The 18,295-nt window shown below is 37.8% G+C and overlaps 1 protein-coding gene across 2 annotated transcripts in view; it reads right to left on the bottom strand.

Annotated features, from left to right (window-relative positions):
* Positions 1–18,295, bottom strand: part of WASHC4 (WASH complex subunit 4) — a 60,175-nt gene that overhangs the window by 20,109 nt on the left and 21,771 nt on the right. For both annotated transcript variants that reach the window (XM_074940981.1, XM_074940989.1), the window contains exons 10-24: positions 17,569–17,689; positions 14,803–14,926; positions 14,562–14,689; positions 13,539–13,699; positions 12,183–12,309; positions 10,299–10,424; positions 9,664–9,771; positions 5,602–5,748; positions 5,348–5,427; positions 4,177–4,282; positions 3,477–3,593; positions 1,834–2,002; positions 1,174–1,328; positions 425–499; positions 226–330 (exon numbers count right to left, since the gene is read on the bottom strand). In XM_074940981.1, the coding sequence (XP_074797082.1) occupies positions 226–330; positions 425–499; positions 1,174–1,328; positions 1,834–2,002; positions 3,477–3,593; positions 4,177–4,282; positions 5,348–5,427; positions 5,602–5,748; positions 9,664–9,771; positions 10,299–10,424; positions 12,183–12,309; positions 13,539–13,699; positions 14,562–14,689; positions 14,803–14,926; positions 17,569–17,689 (1,849 nt within the window). The remainder of the gene's footprint in view (positions 1–225; positions 331–424; positions 500–1,173; positions 1,329–1,833; positions 2,003–3,476; positions 3,594–4,176; positions 4,283–5,347; positions 5,428–5,601; positions 5,749–9,663; positions 9,772–10,298; positions 10,425–12,182; positions 12,310–13,538; positions 13,700–14,561; positions 14,690–14,802; positions 14,927–17,568; positions 17,690–18,295) is intronic.

The raw sequence follows: 18,295 nt of genomic DNA, 5'->3' as shown, positions 1-18,295 counted from the left end.
GTGCAAAGATCTGACTTTATACAGTAACTACCAGTAATTTAACTCATAAGAGACTTTTTATGTTGACTGCTTGGTGTTTGAGGACTACTTTGTTATATTTAATTTAAAAAGCTATGTTCATGCAATATTAAAAACTGCACAGTTAAAAACTCAAGGGACAGGAAATGCTGGAGTTCCAATGCTGTTCTGTACAGATTAAAAAGAAACAGTCCAGAAGATACTTACTGTTGTGTTCATGATTCCTGTGCCATGAGTTCGAATTGAATTAGCAATGTGCCGGATATTGATAGTGTTCAAATGCTTATTATTGCTAGTTCTCTCAATGAAGATCTGCAAAGAAAAGGTCATCATTTACCCCATACCAAAACCAAAGCTTACAAAAATCAGATATAAACTACCCGTAGGAGGACAGAATACACCTCACCTGATTATTGAGATTGTAGAGGTAGCGAGATACAAAAACATGAATATTTCTCATGATTTCCAAAACATCCAGACCCTGAAACAATATGGCAAAAATCCTAAATGGATTACAACAGCCTCTTGGGAGTCATTCAAATGTATTCAAAGTAACTGCTAATTGTGCAAATTAATAACCTGAAAGTCTTTTTGGAAGCAAATTAAAGTAATTAGTTATGTATGAAAATCACCACTTTTCAATTTTGTGAAAATATCTTTTCAATTTGTTCTGGGCTACTTCAGGATCTAGATTTATTTTATGGTTTGTTTTGTTTTAAGTTTTATAGTCAGTGTCACATTAAAATTCAGGTTTTTTGCTTGTATCTTCTAACATTTTTGAATGTCAATGTTCTTTAGTCATATCTAATAAGTGCAAAGCAAAAACGGAAAAATTGGACCATTTTCTCAGCTTCCAAATAAAAATGTAAAAGCCTCCATATTCAAGGTTCACAAATTAATAGCTACTTTAAAAAAAATCATTTACTGTTAATTACACCATTTCACTGCTCAAAATGAAGAAGTATGGGTCTGGGAATCAGGAGTTTTACCTTGGTTATGCCACAGACTTGTTAGTCTTGGGTAAATCGTGTCGGCCAAAATTTTAGAAAATGGCCTCTAATTTTGGGTTCCTCAGTTTCTGTACCTTGTTAAAGCCTTGAATAATTATCTAGGACTTCCAGAATAAAGTGGCACATACTCACACATATTCCTTACCTGTTCTAAAGTCTGACTGGGAAGATGTGCTTCTGTCATAATTAAGCCATAGCGCTGGGTTGCTAAATTCCTCATTTCACTGTATGTGGCCCAGTCATGAAGAGCTACAGTTGTTAGGTTGTAGAAGGTCTTGTCTAGGTAGTGTGTTACATAAACTGGAAAAAAGAATAATAAAGTATGCACTAAACTATTAACTGCAGCTCTTAATTTACTGGGGAATAGCAAAGGAACAAAAAAGGAAAATCTATAAATTCTTGCACTGGCACTTAAAACTGGGCTCTCTCGAAGAAAAGACAGTGTAACAATAGCCTTAGTAGGGTCATCTGTGGGGACTGAACCCAGAACCTCTGGATCTAAAAGCCATGAGCCTCTACTACTTCAGCTGAAGGACCAAGCCTACTAGCTCAGAAGCAACAAACTCCTAAACCTCTATAAGTAAGCTAGCCACTAGAGGTGGGTAAAGAGTAACTATGGATTATGCTTGCAATGCCACTTTTGTGTATCCAAGCTATTATTAGGGTGCAACTGCAATCACAGAAATCCGTAAAGGAAATAGTTAAGCAAAAAAGAAAATAAAGGAATACCAGAAGGATTATCAGAGAAACTATAGAGATGTGGAGAAGTGCTGAGAAAAAAAAAAGTATATTAAATGCAACCTACCTTTGATATCAATGAACCGATTGAAAAATCGAATTGGATTCAGAGAGAAAAAGTGGGCCAGATCCTTCATCCCAACTCTGTAAGGATTTCTGTCATCGAGCTTTAAGTGTGTGTGCACAGAAAGGCGTAGATCCTTTTCTATTTCTTTACACAATTTGTCCAGCAAGTGCTATTCAAGGGAGTGACAAAAATGATGCTAAGAGTCCATTCAAAATCCTATTTTAATAGAGAAGAAATTTGCCTACAGAGCAAGAAGGCTGATGACCCTCGTGACTGTGACTATACCTTAGAAATAGGTGAACCTGCAGCAGAAAGCCTTGTTTGAAAATTTCAGAGAGTACCAGGGACTGGAACTAGCACTAGCAAAAGAAGCCATGTTGATGCCCTTGTAGCCAAACTGAGGACTAAGGCCTGGTCTACACTGGGGGGGGGGAATCGATCTAAGATACGCAACTTCAGCTACGAGAATAGCATAGCTGAAGTCGACGTATCTTAGATCGACTTAGAATCACTTACTGCGCGTCCTCACGGCGCGGGATCAATGGCCGCCGCTCCCCCGTCAACTCCGCTTCCGCCTCTCGCCGTGGAGGAGTTCCGGAGTCGACGGCAGAGCGATCGGGGATCAATTTATCGCGTCTACACTAGACGTGATAAATCGATTCCCGATAGATCAATCACTACCCGCCGATCCTGCAGATAGTGTAGATGTGGCCTAATTCAGAAACTACATGGATAACTACTTGTTATTAGGGATAATATGAGATGAGATAATAAATGAATAGTATCAGTTCTAGGACACCCACTTACATTGACTAATCAGAAGTATTTAGAAAGTGAGGCTTCCACAATTTTTTGCACCGTGTGGTTCCTACCTAGATTTAAGCAGAGGCCCATCCATTCCCTGCAAATACATACACTCATTACTGCAACCATTCAAACTAATTTAAAAACCCATTTGGTGTCAACCAAATTCAAACCATGTTTGTTACAACAGCTCAGATGGGACCAACAATATGGGATGGACAGGGCGGTGGCAAGCTCCAATGCCTGTTTGAGCAATCCTAGGTTGAGCACCCCTGGTTTGTATAATGAGTCTACAACAGATGTGATTTACTATGAAAGGTGTGGTTCATTTCCAGTAAGACTTTGTACAGTTTAGCAAAACCTTCAATATATTATTTTGTCTGAGATTTTCTCTAGAATCCCAGAATAGATTACATTTGTTGTGGGACTGGAGAGAGAGGAAGAACGGTCCACTGGTTAAATCACTAACTAACGACTTGGGAGATCTGGGTTCAATTCCCTGCTCTACCTGTGTGACCTTGAGCATGTTACCTAGTCTCTGTGTGTCAGCATCTGTAAAATGGGGGTAACAGCCCTTTTCTAACTCACAGGGATATCTAAGGATTAAAGATGGTAACGTACTCAGATACTATGGTAACAAGGCCAGGTAAGAAAATGAGATTGAGAAAATGTTCATTTTTTACTCTTATCACCATACTTCACAGCAGTCTCAAAGACTTCTAGATAGGTTTTATATAAAATCCTAAATTTCAATCAATAAAAGCTGACTTTAATACACAATTCAAATAAACTGTCACCATTAGACCCACTCACAGTAAACCCCGAACTTGTACAATTACCTCATTTAAAACTTCCATGATTTCTTTGTCATAGCACTCCAGAAGTATCTCATAGGACTCCAAGTGTCTTGAATGCATCATAGCAGGTACACAGTCCCGTAATGCACTAAACATGTACTAAAAAACCAGAAAGAAACTAATATGCAAACCATAAGACAGATATGTCAACAAACATCTCAAAATATTTAACATGTAAAGGCTAAAATTCGCACAATTTAAAATCTCAAATCCAAAGAACAAGGATCACTTTCTAGTTGATTTTATTTCATATGAACAGTCACTACAATATTGTAAAACCTAAGTATCAGAGGGGTAGCCGTGTCAGTCTGTATCCACAAAAACAACGAGGAGTCCAGTCTTTAAGGTGCCACTGGACTCCTCACTGTTTTTGTAAAACCTAATATACTGTAGCTTTAAACTTTTTAAAAATCATCTATGCGATTGGAAGACTGATATTCCATTTTGGTTTCATTTATCCTAAAACAATGAAGGAAAGAATGTTAAGTAAGCCCATTTGAATTGGCTATCTGTTGCTACTGTCCCTGCGTGCCCCCCCCCCATTAGATTAACTAACAAGTATTCAGTTCTAGCCTTTTGCAAGCCCATTTCTTAAAACAGTGATTAAACATAAATTTGTCACAGTGGATCAGACAAGTGATTCATCAAGTTTAACATCCTGGACCAGTGGTTTTGTATTTACCTGCAATCTAGATGCATCAACTGCATTGTCATACACATCATCTAAATAAATTGGGAAGACTGCTCGATGCCAATACAAGAAGCAACAATCACACTGTGTTCGGACTCTAAAATGCAAGATTTAGTTATTAAACAAAACCCGAAGCAGCGCAAAAGAACATGTAAAGGACAGTGAACTGCATGTCAGCAAGACCATATTTTTGCAGCACTGCCCCCTTTGTTTTTTACAATCATCTATGCCACAGGTTATTTCACAGCACTAATGCTCAAGATACACCTGTACATGGTATTTATTATTTTTCCACTGGCCTTCAAAAGAAAACGTAAGCTCTTTGATAAATGGATACCCATTTTCACTTATCATATCTGTAAGCACCATATCAAGCTACTGAAATGCTGTTTTCAAGGTATACCATACCTAACCTCTGTAATGATATCTTTATGCTTCCTACAGCAACGTTATAGAAAAGGAATTATTCTGGTCTCTGGCTCAGTATTTTGTACACCAGTGACAAAATACTGAGCCACATGCAGACTCTTCCTCACTGATGCTAGCAGTAGATACTGAACTTGAAAATGTTGACAGTTTATAAAGCATTAAGAAGGTACGCTGTCATGGTACAAATTCATTTACGTTACTAGAGTTTACATGACATGCCCAAAGCATACGTGTAGGTCCACAGACCATCAAGGTTCTAGGAATAAAATGTGTGTATAATAGTGTTTGCACAAAATCATTACTAAACATTTCACAGCCAGTTACAATTTACACCAGCTTAGGAGGGAGGTTTTTATGTAAAATGCAACATACTGCAGGAAGCCTAATCTTTAATATGGACGTATAAAAACCAAGGAGGCTATAGGCCCCAAAAGTGATGGTCCATGTCAAATCAAACAAAAAGCATGGTGCACCACTCAACAAGACCTGCATTTCTGCAAGCTACTCCTCCTTATTAAAGATTAGGGAAGCCACAGACTTCATTATAGAATTCTGTGGCCCACATTCTGGCCAATCCTAGTCTTCAATGTACATGAAAACAGTCAACTACATGTAGCTAAGTATAGAACACAGAACATCCTGCAAGATTTCATAAACTGCATCATGAAATCTCAACACACGAGCTGACACTGCTTTCTCCCCTCCCCCCATCCCATCCTTTTGTGCTGATTACCGCTCCTTAAGTTCACTGATTAAGTCCAGTTTCTTCATAACTACTTGGAGGGGAAGCAGCTCTTCATCTTTAAATGTTTTCTGTTAAGAAAAAAAAAACAGCAGAGGAAAATGGGTAGAGTCATTTATTACTTAACTGGAAAATAGCAATTACTGTACTTTAAAAGTCATCACAACAGTTGAGTGATAAAGCTGTTCATTACAGCTAACAAGGCAACACACAGTAGTGGGGGTTTGAGTAATAGTTGCACTTACCAGCTGTGTGCCCACACTAAGTGCAAGGGAAACAATAAGGCGCCTCTGTTTTGTACTTGGCCCGTTGAGGGTATTCTCAGCCAATACCAGAGCAGAGAGCACATCCAGGCGCTGCTCACTGTATTTTTTGTCAGAAATTACTCTTTTCTTGATGGGAGAAACAAAAATAGCAGCTCAAATTTTATATTCATGGAAAAGTTATCAGAGACCAAAAGCAGCAGCCTATTCTTTTATTTGAAAATTTGGGCACTTGTCACACCATTTCCAGTAATATTCTATAAATTAGGCCTTTTGAACCAAGCTAAGTGAATCCAGAATACTTCGCCTACCAAATTTAATTGGATTCTCTATCCAATTAAGTGAATCCAGAATACTTCGCCAAGCTAAGTGAATCCAGAATACTTCGCCTACCAAATTTAATTGGATTCTCTATAGTAAATGCTGGTAAAGATACATAACTCAGCACTGGCATAAGACAGGTACACAGTAAACAGGCATTGTGGAAGCATGCACATAGCTTTGCATGTACACATCACTTCTGTTGTATACACCATCTCTACTGTTCCTGTAGGAGTGCTTTCTTTCAGCAGGAAGAAATCCAGCAGTGTCCAACTTTATGGGCTGAATAACCACAAATCTATAAGTGCACATATGAAGAAGGTCCCCAAGACAACCAGCACTTGTCTATCACATTGTGCAAGCGGAAAAACATAGCAAGGACCAACTGCCAAAGTGAGCTCCCAATTCTTCTCCCACTGCAGCATGTGGAATTTTTTGCAACGGACTTCAGTGGGAATGTGATCAGTGACTGGCTAGACTCCTATTTAGGAGTATGGACTTGATTCAAAAGAGGTATGACTCTCTGCAAGATTTGGTGCAATAGGAGAGAATTCCTTCTCTGATTATAAGAATATACGCTCAGCTTGAAACTCTTCCCCTTCAGTGCTGTCACATGTTCCAGGTACATGCAGCAAAACAACTGCTGTGCTGCAGAATACACTATGTACACCCTAATGCTGCATTAATTTGGAAAAACACATGAACAGATTAGCAGGTACCACAGAGGGCCTCCAGTAAGTGACTTTATGCTGTTGTTTACTGATATTAGCCTTTTGTTTACTTTTTAAGAAGGGGATTAAACAAACATCAGTCTATTCATACAATGGGTTGGGGGGTGTAAATCTCTTATTCCTGGTATCCGATTGACATACAAATCTTTTAGTGCGCTTGGATCATATTGCTATTTTTTAAGCTTGGAATTTATTTAAAGCTGTAAAAAAACTATAGAACAATTATCTGAACCATTTGGGTATTGCCCATTTTTTAAAGCCCGTGTAGTTTTCATAGCAGCTTTATTGTTTCAGACAGGTTTCCTGGTTCTCTGTTCAACAGTGATACCCTTGAAATGTGTTAGATCTGTCTATTAAACTACAACAAACATTTTGTTTATACTAAAAATGTGATGGAGGAGATGTGCTAGATTATAGCTAAATTTATGTTACATATATTAAGTAAGAATCTGAAAAATATGCATATCTACTGTTTAAATATGTAATGTATTAAACACTGAGCAGAATTATGCGCACAAGAGAAATGGAAGAAATGGAAAATCCAATAGCACCATTTTCATCATGCATGTATCTTCCTTTGGAGTTCAGCTGCAAGAGAACATATATACTAGCATTTCACATCAGGAGAGCTAAGCTGAAACTCCATTTTCCCCTTTGCCCACATAACGTATTTCAGAAATCCAAGGACAGCAAGTGTTCCAAGTGAGGTGCATTGGTCCCACTTCTGGAGAAGCTTGCATACCACCTGTGTACATTTTATATCAGACAACTGGCACTTCCATAAGCATTAAATTTACCCTACCCTTTCCTTTTAAATAATTTTAACATTATATAGTAATCATTGAAAGTACTGTATATGTGAGGCCCTAAAACTGTAACAGCCTGCATGCTTATACACACCATCGCAAATCACTTTAATAAAATAACAGTAAAGTAATAAAGTAACAAAGAACAGGCAGGCTAAATGAAAGAACAGCACCCATCTGTGGAGTCACAGGTAGGGCTGTCGATTAATTGCAGTTAACTCATGCGATTAACTCAAAAAAATTAATCACGATTAAAAAAATTAATTGCGATTAATCAGTTTTAATCATACTGTTAAACAATAGAATACTGTACCAATTGAAATGTATTAAATATTTTGGATGTTTTTCTACATTTTCATATATACTGTATTCTGTGTTATAACTGAAATCAAAGTGTACATTATTTTATTACAAATATTTGCACTATACAAACGGCAAACAAAAGAAATAGTATTTTTCAATTCACCTCATACCAGTTGTGCAGTACAATCTCTTTGTCATGCAAGTGCAACTTACAAATGTAGATTTTTTTTTGTTACATAACTGCACTCAAAAACAAAACAATGTAAAGCTTCAGAGCCTACAAGTCCACTCAGTCCTACTTCTTGTTCAGCCAATCGCTAAGACAAACAAGTTTGTTTACATTTATAGGAGATAATGCTGCTCTCTTCTTATTTACAATATCACCAGAAAGCGAGAATAGCTATTTGCATGGCACTTATGCAGCTGGTATTGCAAGGTATTTATGTGCCAGATATGCTAAACATTTGTATATTCCTTCATGCTTTAGCCACCATTCCAGACAACATGCTTCCATGCTGATGACGCTCATTAAAAAAATAATGAGTTAATTAAATTTGTGACTGAATTCTTTGGGGGGGAGAATTGTATCTCTCCTGCTCTGTTTTACCCACATTCTGCCACATATTTCATGTTATAGCAGTCTCGGATAATTACCCAGCACATGCTGTTCATTTTAAGAACACTTTCACTGCAGATTTGACAAAACACAAAGAAGATACCAATGTGAGATTTTTAAAAATAGCTACAGCACTGGACCCAAGGTTTAAGAATCTGAAGTGCCTTCCAAAATCTGAGAGGGACGAGGTATGGAGCATGCTTTCAGAAATCTTAAAAGAGCAACACTCCAAAGTGGAAACTACAGAACCTGAACCACCAAAAAAGAAAATCAACCTTCTACTAGTGGCGGCATCTGACTCAGATAATGAAAATGAACATGAGTCGGTCCGCACAACTTTGGATTGTTATCGAGCAGAATCCGTCATCAGTATGGAAGCATGTCCCATGGAATGGTGGTTGAAGCATGAAGGGACATATGAATCTTTAGCGCATCAGGCACGTGAATATCTTGCAACGCCAGCTAGAACAGTGCCATGAGAATACCTGTTCTCACTTTCAGGTGACATTATAAACAAGGAGCGGGCAGCATTACCTCCTGCAAATGTAAACAAACTTGATTGGCAGAACAAAAAGTAGGACTGAATGGACTTGCAGGCTCTAAAATTTTACATTGTTTTGTTTTTGAATGCCGTTTTTTGTACATAATTCTACATTTGTAAGTTCAACTTTCATGATAAAGAGATTGCACTACAGTACTTGTATTAGGTGAACTGAAAAGTACTATTTCTTTTGGGGGTTTTTTTACAGTGCAAATACTTGTAATCAAAAATAAATAAAAAAAGTGAGCACTGTACACTTTGTATTGTGTGTTGTAATTGAAATCAATATATTTGAAAACGTCAAAAACATCCAAAAATCTTTAAATAAATGGTATTCTATTATTGTTTAACAGTGCACTTTATTGTGCGCTTAATCGCATTTAATTTTTTTAATTGCTTGACAGCCCTAGTCACAGGAAAAGATCAGAACAAGGCCAAGACACGAGGAGCAAGTGGATACAAGAATGGAGCGAGAGTGTGTGCCACTGGGGGAAGACAGAGGAGCGACATAACAGGAATATCATCTTTGTTGCATGTCAGTACAGTGACTAGAACAATGGGGCCCTGATTCTTGGTTAGGGTTCTTAAGTGCTGTAATAAAAACAGCAGCAATAGAAATTGTAAGGGACAGGGTGGAGCCAGACCACAGACAGTTTCAAAATCAGACAAAAAATTTTGATTTTGAATGAGAGGTTAAATGAAACTATTGAAACGTGGATTACATACCTTAGCTATAGAAATAGAGTTAAGAGCCTGATGCTGGAGATGCTGAGTTATGTGTGTCACAGAATCTGCCACAACCGTACTTCTTCTATAAAATGTATGTTCTATTGCCTGCAGTCAGTTCCAAAACACAGGGGTTCATATTAATCATCAAGTGGCAATTTAAGGAATTCCTTTCTATGCTAACCACACTGTCCGCCTGGCAATAGAGGATTTCCCTTCACCACCCCTGTATTTTAGATTAACTGGAGATGACGAACACCCAACACTTTTGCAAAAAATCAGGCCACTTATTAAGACATCCATATATGGTTTTCAGACCCTAACTTGAGGTAACCATTTCTCTTTTAAAATCTTAGCCCTATGTGTTTTCTCTATTTCAGCTCAACTTCAGAAAGATACTCTTCAAAACAGTGAATATCTTTCCCTGCAAAAAAATAGGATTGAGATAAAAAGCAAATTGTGGAAGGTGTTTAGAAATTACATAAATATATTTTCCCTTTCTCTCCCCCATCCCATCCAACCTTTAAGTAGAAGTCACTCTGAAGTATTCTGTCACTCAGTTCTTTGCATATGGTGTCTCACAGCAGCTCTATGATAATGCTTAGATGAAATCATAATGCAATCCTATAACCTACCTTGAGAAGTTCCACAAGTCTGCATAATGCTTTCACTGAGGTTTTGGTCATAGGTTTTTGCATTGACATGTAGAGATTCATTGTGGTTTTAATGATGGTGCTAAGGCTGTAAGCATAAAGAAAACCCTAGAAACAAATTGGGGGAAAAAAAGAATCTCCACAGTAATGTCAGACAAGTAAATATTCTCTATTTTTTTATTACCATGCAGAACATAAATTCCTGCCTTTTCACTAGCCCCTCCAGAGCATAAGCAGCTCTCTTATGGACAGTCCAAGCTCGTATAGTCACATGAAACTGGAAGTGAAGATCTGTCAGTTAATTTGCAACTATGAAGTTGCAAAGGAATCAGCAAGTCATTAAGTCAGCTAACTATAGCTTTAGGAACAATCAGTACAATTAAATCACAAGCCAGTGAACCAAGCATTCAGACAGACTAATCACAGTTCGAGTTCACTGTAACCGAACTAGGGTCACCAAATGTCCCGATATTAGAGGCTTTGTCTTATATATGCAACTATACCGCCCTGCCACCCCCACCCCAAAAAAAAGCGTACCAATTTTTCACACTTGCTATCTGCTAACCCTAAACCCAACCAAGAGAGGCATCAAGGTGGAGAAATTGGACTAGGATGAGCAAAAACAGTTGCATAGTCCCCAAGAGATAAGTGAAATCAGTAAGATATATGAAATCATTGTAAACCTCTACAAATTCTTTAAAAATCCATATTTCAAAATAAAAAACAAAGGAATGGAAAACTGAAAAAAACCCAAAGAATATCACTAACATAGGCGTTAAAATGTGCAAACTCTTTCAATCAATTTAGGCTACATCCAGAAAGTCCAGAAGAGCATCCAAGTATTCAAAACACAACTTTCAAATAGAATACAGCAAAAACTTGGAGAAATATAGCAAGTTAAAGGTGAAACTTTCAATTTCGTATAGAGAGAAATAGCACAGCATATTAAAAGTAACTACTCCAAATGAGAAGAATAGATTCTCCCATTGGGATATCTTCAGATTCTTAATTCTTTATTTATTCTCATTTTAAGGAGAGTTTAAGTATAAAAAAAAAACTTTTCATGTATACTGTGAGCTCAGAAGGAAAAAACTGATACTGAAACCTGGAACTATCAGTATCCATCAACAAAGGCAGAAGTGAGGACAGAGCTGCGACAAATTAATGGGGAAGACACGAGTGTTGTGTCTATTGTACATTCTCTATTAAACTTGAATTTATTTTTGATCAATGTTGTGTCAGGAAGCGGCATACAAAATGTGAAAGAAATAAATGCAGAAATCATGTATACATACAGCAAAACTATGCACTCTTGCCAGAAAAGAAAATTAATTGCATCAGATGCTAAAGAGAGCATCCCAAAGCACTGTCGTTGAGTGCAACACAATTAGGCAATAGCCTGGAACTTGTTGCTAGAAATAAGAATATGATAAATACAACTAAATTTGACCCTCATCCCTGCCCCAATGTAAGCATCTCAGCATTGACAGTATACTCGAGAAAGACTACATGGGAAATGGGAACTACCTTGGGAAACCACTGAAGCTTCATTGGAAAGATTCCAGCTTCAGCCCATGAAGATTCACTCAGACATACTACTTTTTTCACTTCCCAGAAAGCCCCATTTCTATCATTCTATTCTATACCATTCTAGTTCTATTAAGAACTAAACTGGACAACACATTTGAGAACATATTGCAGGGAAAAACCCTGCATTTGCAAGGGAACGCTAAGACGACCACATAACTTCTATGATTCATTTTCAATACTCACTAGCTTCCTTCTAATCACCCAGTTCCTCATGCAAAAAGCAGCACAAATACACTACATATAATTCAACTAGCAGCACAGTGAAAAATAACCCACCTGTATAAAGACATTACATCTGTTAGAAAGGTCTTCAGCAAACTTATCCATCCGCTGTTCCTTAGACAAGATAGATTCCATTTTTGTCATCCATGAGCTCACAAAGACATAATATGACTGCATCTCTCTGGAGAAAGAAAAACAGGTTACTCACTTCTGTAAGTGAGAGAGACAAGCTTCTGAGCTTAGACAGAGCTCTTCTTCAGGTCTGGGAAACGTACGCAGTGGATCACAACTGAGTGGACACTCTGAGTACGTTTCCCAGTCCTGATGAAGAGCTCTGTGTAAGCTCAAAAGCTTGACTCTCTCACCAACAGCAGTGGGTCCAATAAAAAAAAATATATATTACTTTCCCTATTCACTTTCTCCATGCCATTCATAATTTTATAGACCTCTATCATATTCCCATTTAATTATCTCTTTTCTAAACTGAACAGTCCCAATCTTTTTAATCACTCCTCCTCATCTGGAAGCTGTTTCAGCCCTAATCATTTTTGTTGCCTTTCTCTGTACCATTCCCAATATTAATATATCTTTTTTGAGATGGAGTGACCAGAACTGCACACAGTATTAAAGGTGTGAATGTACCATGGATTTATACAGTGGCATTATGATATTTTCTGTCTTATTATCTAATTCCTTTCCTAATAGTTCCTAAAATTCTGTTAACTTTTCTTTGACTGGTGCTTACCACTGAACAGATATTTTCAGAGAAGTATCCATAGTGACTCCAAGATCTTTCTTGCAAGGTAACAACGAATTTGGAGCCCATCATTTTGTATGTATCGTTGGGATTAATTTTTCCAAAGTGCGTTACATTTTGCATTTATCAACACTGAATTTCATCTGCCATTTTGTTGCCCAGTCACCCAGTTTTGTGAGATCCCTTTGTATCTCTTCACAGACAGCTTTGGACTTAACTATCGAGTCATTTTGTATTGTCTGAAAACTTTGACACCCCTTTGTTTACCCCCTTTTCCAGCTCTTTTCTGTTGTATAGCATTGGTCCCAGTACAGATCCTTGGGGGACCCTGCTATTTCATCTCTCTCCATTGGGAAAATTGATGTTTATTCCTATACTTTGTTTCCTACCTTTTAACCAGTTACGGATCCATGAGAGGACCTTCCCATCTATCCCATGACTGCTTACTTTGCTTAAGAGTGTTTGGTGTGGGGCTTTGTAAAAGGCTTTCTGAAAGTTGAAACCCTCAAAGAATTCTAACAGACTGAGGCATGATTTCCTTTTGCAAAAGCCATGTTGACTTTTCCCCAATATATCATGTTCATCTTGTTCTTCTAAGTTTGTTAATGATAATAAGTAGTATCTCAAAAGGTGCAGTCCTTTATAAAACCTACTTGGTAAGTAACTGAGCCTTCTGTTGTAGAAAACTCTCCCTTTGAGTTTTAATCGCATGATGGCTTCTCCTATCCAGAAGTTTGGCAGCAGCTGGCATTTTCTGGATCAGAAAGTTATCAGCAAACCAAATAATATTAGCAGTTAATGTGATGGCGGGCACCTAGAGCACCAAAAGAGGAGAAAAAATTAAAATCAAACAAATGGGTAGCAATTCCTAATAATTAGGATTGACATGTAATTAATTCCAGTCACAAAAATCTAAAAAAACAAAAAGAAATCATTATACCACTCCTCACAAGCTCAGAACTTTTTTACTTGAACTATGTTATACGTCAGAAAGAGTGCAAAACTTTAACAGTATTAATCAACTATTCTTTGTATGCAGCACAAATGCTATGCATTTAAAAAAAAAAAGTTCCTGCCCTGAAAAGCATATATTTACATCAATATGCAGAATTATTATTGTAAATGTTTCTCTAGTGTGGTAAGCCACACACTGCTCATATGTTCATGTATTTTGAATGAGCTACAATATATTCTACTGTAGTCAAGATTTTCCACTTTGCACGAATGCCAGGAAATCTTACGGCCAAAGCATTAAGGTACAAAGTCTTTCCTCAATCCCCTAATATACTAGAAAAAATACACAAATAGAAACCACAATAAAAAAAAAATTTTCTCCTCAAGAACATTAACTATCTTTAATAAAATCAAAACATTTCACTTCTGTAACTTAGCCAAGCTTGTAACCCAATCTAAAACCATCAAGAGAGTAAATAAGTCAACTTATCCAAAAATAAGCTTTTAAAAAGTTAGAATAATATTAAAGCTGACACATCAAATACTGATAGCAAAGAAATGGAGATGAGGTAGACACAACCTTCTTTTGTACTCAGAATAATTATATTTTACTTTTGAAAAACCTAACCATACTGCATTTTAATAAAAACTAAAATATAATTAATTTCATTTTGCTTTTAATATATTTTTAAAATTATTAAAGGAAACAGCAAAATCTTCACCTTTTTGCCAATGTCCAGTAACGATTTGTAAAATTTCTTGTCTACTGTCCGAAAAATCTGAAAATGCAGTACAAAGAGACCACAAATTCCTACGTACTTATCTCTCTGGTCAATTTCTGAGGGTTCACCTTGTATAAATACATACAGAAGAAAATATTTTTGAAATCTGTTTCTAGACAAACAATATAAAAACTTTTACAAACAATGAAGTCCGCATGAAAAAAAGCGCATCTTGAATTACCAAGTTTAGCTTCAACATTTGCAAAAATTGTGCGAATACTATGTGCAAACTCTTCAGCAAAAGTGCTATTCTTCGAGACAGCCACTCCTCCATTGAGAGTGTCAAACTGTTGTTCTATACAGGCCTGAAAGAAAACAAGACTCATTTACAATGCTAGTTCCATGAAGTCTGGGCATTCAATGAATATTGTTATTACAAATAGGTTGTCTCATAGCATGAATCTGGAAAGTCATAATTTCAATTTAAAACACAGCTGAAGTCAATGTTCAGATGTGTTTTGTCTGGTTTATTACACTGAATGAATTTTAGTAATGGGGGGGGAAGAGGTTTTTTTTTTTTTTTAAAGCAAGAATGTGGGCTTTATGTTTTGTAATTGATTGGTTTTGCTTATGTAAGGCACTCAGACAACTCAGTTGTGGGAGATTATATGCATTTCCAGAATAAAATACATTACTAAAAAGCTCTTGGCTGATCAAGGGTATTGCCTCATTTGTTTTTAGGATGTGAATCATGAAGCTGAGATATTCAACAACAGGACACACATGATACGGTAACCTTAGTAAGGAAAGAGGAAAAGTATGTTGGTGGATATATTGGAAAATATTTAATAATTTATAATTTTGTTTTAATATTTTCTTCACGTTCTTTGTTCCGGTCAAGGAGGAAAAAAACTGTCTTGCTTGCATACTGGACAAATTCCCATTGAACCATCCAAATTAAACATACAATAAAGTCTTTGTATAAATGTGACATCGGAGAGAATTAAAATGGAAAATTCTTCTTATGTAGCTGGCGATCCGATTCCATAAAGTAAGAAGCATTTCTTGCTGAATAAACTGAACTGTTTGACAATAAAGTGTACTTACAATTGGCATTTAGGAGGTTATTTGTAGGAGTAGGGGACTGACATTAATTAGGATATAACAATTAGAAAAGACCTAAGTGTACCATAACGTGAAATGTCTATCTTGTTTTAATGCTTGTTTAACATATCAAAAAAAAGTTTACAATTTCAAATTTAAGTATTAAGGGCCAGATCCTCAGCTGGTGTATTTCAGCATAGTTCCACTGAGACAATGCAGCTACACTGATTCCCACCATCTGAACCCCTTTAATTTCCATATTTAAAGTTTAAGAAAGATTTTACTTAAAACAAAGATCTCCACACAGTTTTAGGTCAAGATATCCAAGACTGTTAAGTTTGTAAAAGAACAACACAGAATTTTTGGCTTGAAAGACTGTTCGTGCCTGTAGAATCCAATTTATTTCTTACATAATTTGCCATCGCTACATGCCATCCACCTGCATCAGTGGGGACAGTCCCAGCAGCAAGGAAAGGAGACACTCGCCAAGGGACAATAGGTAGCTCGTCCCCTGGTAGCCTCAGGCACCCATTGACCAGCTGGGCAAGAGGTATTCTGATTGGTCAGCATTCCCCAGCTCCCAGGATTTAGCCCAGTGTAGGGGCCACATGGAACCTGTTTCAGCTCCATTCCAGCAGCCCACCCTACCCACCCATATGAGGAACGGGAACTCAGCCTGATAGATGCTTCAGATCTAGCCATTTGCCTGTTTAGGGGGTAAGGAAGGAACTTTTTTCCCATGGGCCAATTGGTGGAGGACCAGGGAGTTTTGTGCCTGGCTCACAGCACCTGCAAGCCACAGTGGGTTAAGTATGAACATGCAGGGTACCTAACTGAGGTACTGGGTGGTGCTGTTTACTTGTTGAAACTTGCAGCTGGTTTCCAGGACAGTTGAGAGAATGCAATGAATGGTTCCCAGAGGTAACAGACCTGGGATTTTGGTGATGGGCCTTATGCTCATGTGATAAGTGGAGACCTTGTGGTCTTCATGGTCCCCATCCTGCTGCACCTGAAAGGGGGAGGGTTGGACTCAGAGAGCAGAATCCTGGGGGGTAGACTGAAGAGTGCTACCCAGCATTATGGGTTATATGGTAAGAAGCCCTGTAACCCCCGCACTGGAACCAATTAAATGCATATAGGAGAGTGTGGATGATGGGCAGGGAGCACCCGTCACTTGTGTTAAAGCCTAATAAAAGTTGTGGCCTGCCATTTAATTCCATGCCTGTGTCTGTTTTCATTTTTCCACTGTGTCCACATCAATGAAATTCTTGTTACAAACCTGATTACAGTACGGCATTTCTTACTCAGAAAAAACTCCCAGTGACTACAACAAAAGTGCAGGTCTGGGCTCATTATTGATTTGTGACTTTATAATTTACTGTTCAGTGCACCAATTAGCTTGATCAACACACAATTTTCCCTAGGCTCTGTCAATACCATAATCTGCCTAAAACGTCAGTATCACAAATGCAGTCACTTTTCAACAAGACTGCTACCAGCAGGCTTATAAACAATATGCATTTAAACTGTATTTTCAAACATGTTTCAGGTTTTTTTTTCCCTGGCAAGAAATACTAGCTATGAACTTGCACATTTCTGGGCTGAACAAGAAAGGTACAATTACCTTTTAGCCACAAGTTATTTTGTCATATGCACAAGCATGATGATGATTAAGGGGTATGATGAGAAGCTGCAGTTAAAATTCAGGTTTTAGCAAATACTTTCAAAATCAGAAATATTGTAGCTGGAAGGAAAATATCTAAAATTAAATCATATCCAAAGAAAATCAAAGCACTTACAGAAGATCAATATCCTATCATACAACATTTTAGAAATTAAGTCCCTAGGATACAGCTTCCCACAGTACAATGGAATGTGTGTTAGATGATCTAAATTTATTTACCTGGAATATCATTCCATCGAGTAACTGGCCTTCCAGTTTTAACAACAACTTCTCAAATGGCTTCAGTTTATCTTCCTGAATCCCAAACTTTGAAGGGTTATGATGGACAGATTTTAGTAGCCTTGAGAAAGAACATACATAATCCAATTAAAATAAAATAACACAGTTTGTATCGCATCTTATATTTGTTTCAAGGAGTCCTCCATTCTAAGGGTATGTCTACACTGCAGCTGGGAGAGTGCTTCCCAGCATAGGTAGACAGACATGAGCTAGCTCTTCTCAAGCTAGTGTGCTACAAATTGCAGTGTAGCCCAAGGTAGCTTGGGCTAGCCACCTGAGTTTGAACCTGCCTGAACTCCCTGAGTATATACTTGGGCAACTAGCCCAGGCTGCCACCCATGCTACCCCTGGCTGCACTGCTATTGTTAGCTCCATTAAAGCTAGCATGTCTGCCTACCCGCATTGGGAAGCACAAATCCAGCTGCAGTGTCGTTGTACCCTAAGAGTCTAGAGTCACTAGCACATAAGTTGCAAACTGTGGGCTGTGACCCCAAATGGGGTCGTGCCATCAGCAGATGGGGTTCTGGGTCCAACAGGCCAGATTCAGCCTGCGAGACGATGCTGTCTACCCCTAAACGTGTCCAGACCGGCTCCACAAATGCTGCACCAGGAAGCTGCCCTTTTGTGTGGCCATTCTTATGATCTACAAAATGGCACTGTCTGCACA

Source organism: Natator depressus, chromosome 1, assembly GCF_965152275.1.
Source record: "Natator depressus isolate rNatDep1 chromosome 1, rNatDep2.hap1, whole genome shotgun sequence".
Classification (NCBI taxonomy): domain Eukaryota; kingdom Metazoa; phylum Chordata; order Testudines; family Cheloniidae; genus Natator; species Natator depressus.
The sequence above is the reverse complement of the archived record's forward strand: the minus strand, read 5'-3'. Positions and strand labels throughout refer to the sequence as shown.